General features: G+C 33.9%; 2 protein-coding genes across 2 annotated transcripts; both read left to right on the forward strand.

Annotated features, from left to right (window-relative positions):
* Window positions 1-498: 498 nt before the first annotated feature.
* On the forward strand, window positions 499-5,782 carry LOC127636714 (uncharacterized). The gene is made up of 6 exons (XM_052117400.1): window positions 499-619; window positions 1,410-1,526; window positions 1,672-1,735; window positions 1,917-1,981; window positions 2,149-2,222; window positions 4,868-5,782. Exons 1-6 carry the CDS (start codon window positions 613-615, stop codon window positions 5,264-5,266), a joined length of 726 nt encoding a protein of 241 aa, XP_051973360.1. The 5' UTR covers window positions 499-612; the 3' UTR covers window positions 5,267-5,782.
* A 481-nt stretch (window positions 5,783-6,263) lies between these two features.
* Window positions 6,264-10,977, forward strand: LOC127636713 (mitochondrial import inner membrane translocase subunit Tim10 B-like). Its single transcript, XM_052117399.1, has 3 exons — window positions 6,264-6,446; window positions 6,548-6,643; window positions 10,033-10,977. Exons 1-3 carry the CDS (start codon window positions 6,420-6,422, stop codon window positions 10,741-10,743), a joined length of 834 nt encoding a protein of 277 aa, XP_051973359.1. The 5' UTR covers window positions 6,264-6,419; the 3' UTR covers window positions 10,744-10,977.
* Window positions 10,978-11,636: the final 659 nt, after the last annotated feature.

Genomic DNA, 11,636 nt, shown 5'->3' on the forward strand with positions numbered 1-11,636 from the left:
CTACATGTAATTCAATTAAATGTTGTGGCTTCAATGTTGCGGTTTCAATTATATTATCTAATAAATAACATGTACTACTAAAAATATAATTTTCAAAAGAATTTATTTATTTCATTTTCAAAATAACAGCATGATTTTGCTGTTGAAATGAATTATATCAGTGCAAGATTAGAAATATCACTAATAAGCGACAACATTTATAGAGGAAAAATAAGAGAAAAGCAACATAAGTAACTTTCCAAATTTTGCACACACAAAAAAGAAAAAGACAATGAGCCTTCATTAAAACAAATTAAAAGTATTTTAAAAAGCATTCGACACAGTTTCTAATTACATTTCAATAAATAATATGATAACTGCAAGGACTAAAGGCTCTCAATGTATGTTTAAAGAGAAAACAGGGAAACTATACAGGCAGAATCAGTGTTTCTCTTGTGATGTGAGTCTTTGCAACGAGTAAGTTTGTCGCCACGTTTCCTGTTTGTAACCGAAAAAGTCTAAAGACGATAAAAATAGCAGCAAGACTGGTGCACTGCTCCTTCAACATGCTCACGTACAGGTGAAGGGTTTTATCAGACAAGAAATTTATTGGACATTTGAGCCAAATGCAAGATGTCAGGTAAGATGAATGATGTTTCATTTATTCAGCTTTAACATATATATGTGAATGTGACAACGAATGATAGGAGTTATAGTTTTTAGTGAAAACTCTTTTGCCGATCAGTAGATATTGTTGTGTTATGGCACACTGAAATGTATTTGTTCTTTCATATTGCAAGTTGATTCAATTTGTGGTGTTAAGGTTTACTTTTTATAATACTGGCACATAATTAACTTCTGACATACATGAACGCTTCTTTTAGATCATATGAAATACATTATTAAGTTAATACTCTGCACAAAACTGACAAAAAAACACATCATTAAATTGATGATAGTGATTAAAGTATATTAATGACATTGGTGATAGCAACATATGCAGATTTATGAAGTTCTATATGTCATGAAAGCTACAGTATCTCATAGTCAACTTTTTTCTGCCAAATGTTTCAATGATTTGAGCTGACAAAATATGAGACATTTAAGTTAACACCTTTATCATATCTGTAGTTTTAGTCTTTATCCCTATGGCCACGGCAATATTTTTGTAAGGTTAAAAGTTAGGATTAGAAAGAGAAAGGTTTTGGCACAGCATAACAATTGCACCAAAGGTCTGTCTGTTTTTGTCTAATTTTAATGTTTTTAAAATGATGTTTTATCTATTTATATTGATAACCACCAGACAAAATATAGAGTATGCTACTGTACAATACATTTTTTATAAAAAAAATTGTAAGATAAATAATAGACAAATAAATTAATAAATAAAATAAAATTAGTCCTGAAATTTACAGTATCTCTCTCTTTAGATGGTCAATGCATCAACGCATATGTAGCTGTTTCTCTGACGTCTATAGCACTGCTGATATCTGTGTGTTTAAATGTTACACTCTATTTATTAAGAAGAAAGGAAAGACGCAATGCAGGTATGCTTCAGGCAAATCAAATTATTAGAATTATTGTTATTTTCTTTGCAGAAAATAAAAAAGACAGTTTTTTGACAAATGTATAATGCAAGCTTGTAACATTATTATTATCATTTTTTTTGTCATTACCAACATTTTCAATCAGCAAACAGAGACATATTTGAATATGGAGAGGAGCCATACCATCGAAATTCAATGCAGTCAGACGGGTGACAATTATCACATTGTTTGCATACATTTTTTGAACATTTGCATGTGATATACAGTTAAAATGTTCTTATTTTACATTGATTACAAATGTTTGATTAATTCCAATTACTGTTATTATCTTATTTCACAGCCAACACCTTTTGAAACATATACATAACATTTTGGTTCTATGTTGTGCAGGTTTGAGGATGAGATGGAAAGACAAGAAAATCCAATTTATGGGAATATATGTTTAGATGGAGAAGGTGGGTTCATCTCACAATAATCCAGTGTAGTTTGATATTTATATATGTGCCAAAAAAGCTGTCATGGGTGTGACCTCAAACTTAAACTATGAAACTTGTTGAAAAACCTTAAACCTCAGAGGGAGTTATTGGTTTGTATTTAATGATTTAATATTTGTTTTATGCAGGAACTTTCGGAATTTCTGAAAATGTGTGCTATGAACAAATGTCACATGCAAGCACAGCAAAGCGGGTTTTAAAGGTATGGCCTGCTCACATATCTCTTAGAAATTGTGCACATTTGGTGTTATTCAATGCACTTTTTTGTTAAATAATTTAAAATAATACTTGATTTCATTATTTAAATGACACATCACAATTCTAAACTATAGTTATGGTACATGAACTAGCAGACATAAAATCGTAATAAATAAAAAAAGCTATTTCGTTTATGCATTAACCTTAAAAACATGATCGTCTCCAGGCTTTATTATAGACAACTTTGTAAAAATATATTTATACATGAAATCTATTTTAGTAATCAACTCCCACACATTTTATAAAAGCAGTCACGTGAGCAGAAACGGGCCTTTAAATAAAGGCATCTGTGGTCAGAGTTCTCAGACCACTGTGCAGCAGCGAATATCAAAGGCATCATTCATATACCACAATAATAACTTGTTAGCTAAACATTCAAGGTTTAGCAGCAATTACTGTACTGCAAAAATGTACTGAGTGTTTGTCAAAAAAGTTTTGCCAGTGACCTTAAATTAGGGTTGTGAAATATGGTAATGTCAGGTTTACGGCAGAAGACTGAGAATAAGCTATTACCGGTACTGCTCAACTCATTGCAAAATTCTTTTGATGGCCTTTATTGTGTTATATTTTAATCTGAATACCAAATGGCAAGGTAATGCTTGTGATGTTTGTAAAAAGTTCAAAATCAAAAGTCAAACTATTCATTAATTCTCTGTCTCACATAATATTCAAGCAACAACAACTAGAAATGCTACTTTTACAGGACTAGCCCACAAAATTTTAATTCTCTCATCATTTACTCCATTTACTACCATCCCAGATGTGTTTGACTTTCTTTCTTCTGCTGAACACAAACAAAGATTTTTAGAAGAATATTTTTAGCTCTGTAGGTCCATACTATGCAAGTGAATGGTGACAAAAATTTTTAAAGGCAGTATAAAATATATCCATATGACTCCAGTGGTTAAATCCATATCTTCAGAAGTGATATGATGAGTGAAGGTGAGAAAGATTTATATTTAAGACCATTTTTACTATCAATCTTCACAATTCACTTTCACATTCACATTCTTCTTTTGTTTTGGTGATTCACATTCTTCATGCATATTGCCACCTACTGGGCAGGGAGGAAAATCTACAGTAAAAAAGGACTTAAATATTGATCTGTTTCTCACCCACATCTATTATATTGCTTCTGGAGATGTAGATTCACCACTAGAGTAGTTTGGATTTCTTTTATGCTGCCTTTATAGGCTTTTGGAGCTTCAACATTTTGGTACCCATTCACTTGCATTGTATAGACCTAAAGAGCTGAAACATTCTTCTAAAAATCTTTGTGTGTGTTCTGCAGAAGAAATAAATTCATACACATCTGGGATGGCATGAGGGAATGTTCATTTTTGGGTGAACTATCCCTTTAAGTCAGTGTTTCCCAACCACTGTGCCATGGCACACTAGTGTACCGTGAAAGATTGTCAGGTGTGGCATGGAAAATGATCAAATTCGGAAGAATTGATCATCAAAGGGTGGAAGAGCTCCGATTAATATGTAAATGTGAGTGATGTTTATACATGTTAAGAGGCTTTCACATGACTTGCATCAGCGCTGCAGAATACATTGAAGTCTATGAAGTGACTTTACACCAAAGTGATTTACCACACACGTTTGTGGTTTACAAAATGTTAATGCGATATGTCTCATAATTTATTATAATTAAACATTACCTTTTTTCCGAAAACGCTACAAAACGCTAAGAACTACACATAAATTAGTCCTTTTATTACTTTCTGCTATCAAAGTAACTGTATTTTCTCTCGCTCTCTTCCAAATACATGTTTTCAATGTATAAAGTGCACATCTCCCGCTTTCTTGCCAGACAAATTTGTAACATCAGCCTTCCGTCGTGCTTTCTGTTTCTTATTAGGCTATTATTGTCTTCTTTTCTGATTAAAGTCATGCACAGCAGTTTAAATAATGTAGGAAAATGATACTGTAGATCTGCTTTGTGTTTATAATTCTTATTCTGAAGTCAGTAGATTTGTAGTCATGCAAGTTTTAATGAAGGAGACGGTAAAGACGTTATTGAAACTCACTATTATTAGACTATTATTGTTGTCTTTTTGGATGAAAGCAATGCTCAAGCTGAAGGAAAACTATAGATCTGTTTTGTTCTATTAATGCTTAAACATTAAAGTCTCTTGGTAGATGATAATTTGTCATTACCAGAAGGGGTCACTGAATTAATCAGTTAATCAAATTTAACAAATTTTATTTAAATATCCCCGGAAAACATTTTCATGGACCAGTTATTCTCTCACCTTTTTCACCCTTCATGAGTTTGCATTCCTGTTATTTGTTGTGGCACTGCAAGAATTAATTTGCAAGAACAAATCTACAAATAGAAAAGAAGCAAATTTGTTTCATTACCCAATTAGCACACTTGCCACCTGTGACCTCATTACACCACATACTGTACCTATGTGACTTGATAGTGGTGTGCCATGGTAACTTCATAAAAAGTGTGCCGTGGCAGAAAAAAGGTTGTGAAACACTGCTTTAAGTGACATTATTTGTATATTATTCCACTGTATGTGTTATATAATGATTTTTAAAAAAAGGCTTACAACCCTGTGTTTCATTATCTCACAGGTCCAGCAGGGAGATGTGTCTTATGCCTCTTTGGATTTGACTGCCAATAAAAAGCGTAGGAAGAAGAGAAAATACCAAAAACATGGTCAGACTCACCAGGCCCAAACATGTTCGCAACCTTCTGCCCAACAGAACTTCCAGGACCAGGACACCGAGGCTGAAGTCACCCTCCCATCCCGGACGAGCAGTCTCATGGTATCCCGCCATAGTATCTACCTCAACAGCCATCAAGTAGCCCTGGAGGCAGAAGAGAGGGAGAGACAGAGGGAAAAAGAAAACGAAAGAGAACAGGACAGAGATGACAATGGCGAGAAAGTGAGCAGAAATTTGCATGAAGGCTTTGATCACTTACTCGGTAGATCAAGACAAAGTCTAGAACAGAATAGTTTACAGTTTTGAGTGAACAAAAAAATTATCTAAAAAAGAATCACAGCATACTGTGGGACAGAACTGGAAACAACTCAGTATTTACAAGCGAAAGAACTTACCGTTGCCGTATAGCACGGGTCACAGGCCTGCGTGTGTTGACAAGTGAAAAACTTCTCATGTCTTTGCAAAAGTATGAAGTGGAAATCAACATCTCTTCTGAGGTTGTGTCAAATAGGAAGTTTCCTTCAATTTGCTTTCTTTTTTCTTGCATTTGAAGACTATACATTTACAAAGAAAAATATGTTAACAGATATTTATCTTCTTGTTTCTTTAAGACAAAAATAAATTGTTTGTGCAAAAGAATATTTATGAATATCCAGGTCATTTGGTGTAACGATGTACTATGAAAATAAGATGTTTTATAACTTATAATATGTTATTTTATAGATTTTTAATTTGATTACATGTTAATTGTCTGAACTACCTGTCGAGCATGTGGCGAATCACAGCAGTGCTGATATAGGGCCATACAGACACTCTTGCTTATGTGACATAAATTATATATATATATATATATATATATATATATATATATATATATATATATATATATATATATATATATATATATATATATATATATATATATATATATATATATATATATATATATATATATATATATATATATATATATATATGTTTGTTTTAATTTTTCTTTTAAGTCTTTAAAGAATGCCTCCTTTTTAACATGATAAGCAAAATTACAGTTGCTACTACTATATAACTGATGTAACCTGTTATTACCTGTTCTAATAAGTCAATGTCAAATGCGAGGGCCTAATATCGTCAAAATTGTGTATCCTTTTTGTTACAATAGAGTTCGGTTCACATTATACAAAAATAAAAGATACAAATTATACAAAATAAAAAGATTGTGTTTTTCTGGGGTGTTCATTTTAAAACAGATTTGCAGCTAGACCGGAACAAGAACGTCAAAGCACCAACTTCCGCCGCACCTCGCTGTGACGTATTGTGCACACGTGATTGTAAACATGGACGCCTGCTGCTGAAAGTCATGCGACAGCTCTTGGTCATAAATTCTGTTGTTGCATTTCGATGTATTTAATTAAAACATAGCTAATAGACATTTCTCTTGATATACACTGACAGCAATATTGCCATGGACCCCGACGGACAACTTCGAAATGTAAGTATGACAGCTAGCCCGTGCAACCTTCTCGCGCATCTCTGAATTTTTACGGTAATTGAAAATGGGCATAATCATATTGTTCTGTTTTTGTGATGTAGTTGCGGGACTTTCTCCTCGTTTACAATCGCATGACGGAAATCTGCTTCCAGCGATGCACAAGCAACTTTAACTACAGAAATCTGACAATGGACGAGGTGAGGCAGATTTAATTACACAAAATGAACCTTAAAATCAGTCTAGTTTACTTTTCTTCCATAGAATGTTTACGCAGGATAAAACGATTTTGTCAATTAAATGTGTGTATTTGTAAAAAAAACAACAACTGTAAATATATGGAAAAAGCATCTGCTAAAAATGCTTGCTATGTACTTTATTATGGAAAACGTAAAAAAAAAAAACACTTAACTGGAGGTATTATTACAAAATCCCTTTTAATAAAAAAATATTTAAAACAAAATGCCAAAATAAATGATAAAACAATTAGTTCACATGACCAAAATCACCCTAATTGAGGCATATGTGTGGTATTAGATTAACCCTTTAAAAGACAACTTGATGTAAAAAATATATATAAAATAAAATACATTAAATTAATATTCCAGGTGCAGTACAAGTTAAGCTCAATTGACAGAATTTGTGGCATAATGTAGATTACAACAAAAAATAATTTTGACTTGTCCCTCCTTTCTTTAATCCTCCTATGGTATTGAAAAAATGGCACCTCCCTTTGGTATTTGCATCATTTTTGTCCAGAAGTGTCTGTGTATCCTTTTTTTATTATGTTAATGATACCATTTCTGCTTCCCTGGAGTAAGAACATTTTAATTATGCATTACTTTTTGGGATTTGATGCGATTTTGAGCTTATTTAAATGTACATTTCTACATTTTACCATTCATTTGCAAATACAAATATGCAATTTTTTAAATTTTTTTTAATGCAGATCCTACACTTCTTTAAGTTGAAACATGAAGAAAATATAAGAATGTGGCATAAAGGCAGATTGCTGCCATCTGGTGAACAGAATATAAATTACATGACTTTGAAAACCATGTAATGCTCGTAACCGTCAGTAGATGTGTGTAGTCTGATGGCTTGTTGTAACCTAATTTGATATTTTATCACAAGATATGCATTTTGGATATATATTTAGACATGTCTATTTGTAATGACCATACTTTGTCCATACCATTGTCCATTTGGTCACTTCTTGGGTCTGCTGAGTGATTTAGACTCTTCTTTTTGTTTATAAATCCATTGTCCACAAAGTTTACATTGAATTCTATGCTGTTTATTAACTTCTTAAAATGTTTATTCATAACTTCAAGTGAACACAAACAAAGGTGAAGGTCTAATGACCGTGTGCTCCCAGCAGGTCACCTCTCAACAAGCAACATTTGGGCTTTTAAGGCATCTCCTCACCTTCAGAGGGCACAAATAAAGAAATACAAGTTATAATACAAAATATTAATAAATGTCTCCTACAGTATTGTCAAATTTTATTTGAAGTACTGTTTTTAAAGTTAATGTCATTATGCTAGCAATTCAACCTGACCATGGTTTTACAAAGAGAAGACACAGAATAAGTATTTTTCTACCAATAATTGATTGAAAACATAAAAAATATATAACTCAAAGTAAATGCATAATGATGTCAAGAAAATGAACATCAAGAAACAGAAATTAACTCAATTAGAGCATAAAACAGAAGAATCAGGGTAAACATTTTGCTGTTTCAAACTTTCTATAGTACAAATGTATTTTGCAAACGTGTGTGTGTGTGTGTCAGATTGCTGTCATCAGCTGGAAAACAACATGTAATGTCAACAATAAACAAAAGATGGCTGTAGAGCTCCACTTATTAATTGTGTGTGTGTGTGTGTGTGTGTGTGTGTGTGTGTGTGTGTGTGTGTGTGTGTGTGTGTGTGTGTGTGTGTGTGTGTGTGCGCTCAGATAAAGGAAACCATTTTTATTAAATGAAAAGAAGAAAAAAAAACTGTAAAAAAAAGTTCCAATTACCATTGGAGTGTTAAAAACAAAAAAGAAGCAAAAATCAAGGTTACTGCTTTGCACATACAATGGAAGTTAACTGAGCCAATTTTTGTCATTTTGGTAATTTTGCCTACTTTAGGGGAAATTACATGTAACTGTATATATAATAACATGCCTGACAAATGTCTTTGGCTGCTGCATTGTGTCTTGTTGTTCCAGTGTATCATCTTTTCATTATTATAGGCTGTTGTAAAATAATCTGTAACAAAATGTACAAAAGATTGCATAATCAAAATATAATGCATCATATTTTGTCATCATATGAAGATTCGCTGCCCAACTCAATAAAACAATGTGCACAATATGCGTCTGTTCATGCTACCGTAGTAATCTTAGTAAGCTCGCACTAGTTTTAATCGCTTGGTTTAACAGGAGATGCCATTACATCGTGTTTTTAATATGTGTGTTAAGTTGTAGTTCAGTTTTGAAGACGCTGCATTCTGTTCCATTTTGCTGTGCTCTGTCTAGCTGTTTGAAACACTCGCCTGTCTTACAGTCTTAGTCATTTTAGAGTTTTGTTGACATTGTCATGCCAAAATTGGCTATAATTTTACTGAGACAAGGTTAGTCAGTGATTTTATTACACTAAAGTCCGGTTAACATGTGTGTTGTTTACATCCTGAGGCTATACTTTTAAAACAGTGAGTATTTATTTATTTATTTTTTCTCCCAGTTTGGAATGTCCAATTTAAAATTTGCTCTCAGTCCTCGTGGTGGTGTAGTGACTCTCAGTTGCCTCTGCATCTGAGAGAGTTAACCCTCTCACTGGGAGTGGTGGTGTAGTGGTCTAAGCACATAACTGGTAATCTGGTAATCAGAAGGATGCTGGTTCAAGCCCCACAGCCACCACCATTGTGTCCTTGAGCAAGGCACTTAACTCCAGGTTGCTCCAGGGGGATTGTCCCTGTAATAAGTGAAATTACATCAAGAAATTTGAAATTTGTAAGTCGCTTTGGATAAAAGCGTCTGCCAAATGCATAAATGTAAATGTAAAATGTAACCCACGCATCTTGTTACATGGCTCGTTAATGCATTACCACATGGTGCATATGGAGGCCCACGCCATCCATATGCACCACCGCAGCATCTATGCACAACTCGCCACTCGCCCCACCAAAAATGAACCACATTATAGCGACCTCGAAGAGGTTACCCCGTTTGACTCTACCCTCCATAGCAACCGGGCAAATTTGGTTACTTGGGAGACCTGGCTGGAGTAAATAACGTTTATGTATTGACCCCATTCACTTCCATTGTAAGTGCCTCACTGTACACCAGATGTTTTTGTTTTTTTTAAGAAAAGGAGGGATGAGTCAAAATTAGTTTTTGTGGTAACCAACATTGTCTCAAAAATGTTGAATGAGCTTAACTTGTATTAAAGCCTGAATACTGAACTGAACTGACAACAGAACTAGAAAACCTGCAATGCAGAATGTTATTGTAAATGGAGTCATCTCTGTCCTTGTATATATAATCAACATGGACATTTTATAATGCATACTTTTCCCTTTTTTGTTTGTGTTGTTTCCAGGAGAGTTGTGTGGACAATTGTGCTGGTAAGTTGATAAGGACCAATCACCGTTTGATGGGCACATACGTGCAGCTGATGCCTGCAATGGTGCAAAAGCGGATGCAGGAGATGGAGAGCAAAGCTGCAGAAGTTGCAAAAGCTGAAGCTGCAGCACAGGAAGCATCAGCATTAGAAAGCCCATCTACTGTCTTGACAGACACACCACCTGTGTCTACATCAGTCCTGGAGATCCCTGCTACATCCTCTCCAGTGATGGAGATGCCCTCTGCCAAAGCTGATCATGTTTCAACATCGGAGCTTGAGGCACCACGAGTTCCTTCAGCTCATAATGATCCATCAGAAATTAAGACAGCAGCTAAGAATGGCTCCGGATTTGGAGGAACACCTTTGATTCTAGAGCAAGCAACAGAAACAGCAAAGCTGCCTGACCCATCCCTGTCAACAAGTGAAGCATCCTTGTTAGCGGTATCTGCAGTTACAAATAACACTCAATCCTTTACGAGTGAGTCTTTAGAAGGACTGGTAACTGCGCAACCAGCTATCTCAACATCTTCAAGTTCTACTGTACCATCACTTAAAGTTGATGTAGGTTCTGTCTCAAGAGCAGTAGCAGCTATCCCAGTAGAAAAACTTGATCTAAAGCCCAGCAGTGTAACAACCACATCTGTCCCGGAAAAACCATCTACAGGACAAAACTCCAACAACTCTTGATGGTGATCACAGAGAAGCTATATCTAAGAGATGCTGTTTATGCTGCACTGATGAATTTCCCAGAGCATATGCAGTCTTAAAAGCCTAGAGTTACAAAAGTCTTCTAAGACTGTTGACCATTCGCAGTAGGGTGGGCTTCATAAATGATATTTAAATACCTCTATTACAACATTGAATAACAATGTATTGCTGGTCAAATTGTGAACTCTGTCTTTTAATAAAAATGAATCTTGTGAAAACTAGAAATGTATTTTTCCTTCATGAGTGTGTTCAAGTTTAATTTAATTGTTACTATTACAAAAATCCACATAAAAGTAAAAACAAATTCCATTTTGCTTTTTTACTTATCACATATTGTTATAATCAATCTTACAAAAAGTATAGTTGCAGTACCATGATACAGTGATGATATCAGATAGTAATTCACTATTGTGATATTACAATGTTTATGTGCCATTTTATGTCCGTGGTATTCTGAAGGTACAACGGGCCACTTAAAAAAACACAATGGCACCTGTTCATATGTAGGAATTTTAAAACTCATACTTGCATGCACTGTGTAAGAGGTTATTTGCTCATATAAATTACTTTATAATCAAGGTTTTCAATAGAAATGTAATGTAGAATTACAATGTGATTATACAGTATGTGATTATAAGCAGTTTAGAGACAACCACACAACAATGCATCATAACTTTTGGTGTTTGAAGTGTGAGTGACATAAGTTTATACATTAACTCTTATTTAGACTAATTATAAGGCACATCTACCTGTTAAAAATGACAATAGCCAAAGTTAATATCATTTGAAATTACTACAAAATACCATAATAAAAAAAAATATGTGAAAGAATCGTTCTGTTTTTATTTTATTTATTGTTCTGGGATGCAAAC

The sequence above is a fragment of the Xyrauchen texanus genome, chromosome 44 (assembly GCF_025860055.1).
Source record: "Xyrauchen texanus isolate HMW12.3.18 chromosome 44, RBS_HiC_50CHRs, whole genome shotgun sequence".
NCBI lineage: Eukaryota > Metazoa > Chordata > Actinopteri > Cypriniformes > Catostomidae > Xyrauchen > Xyrauchen texanus.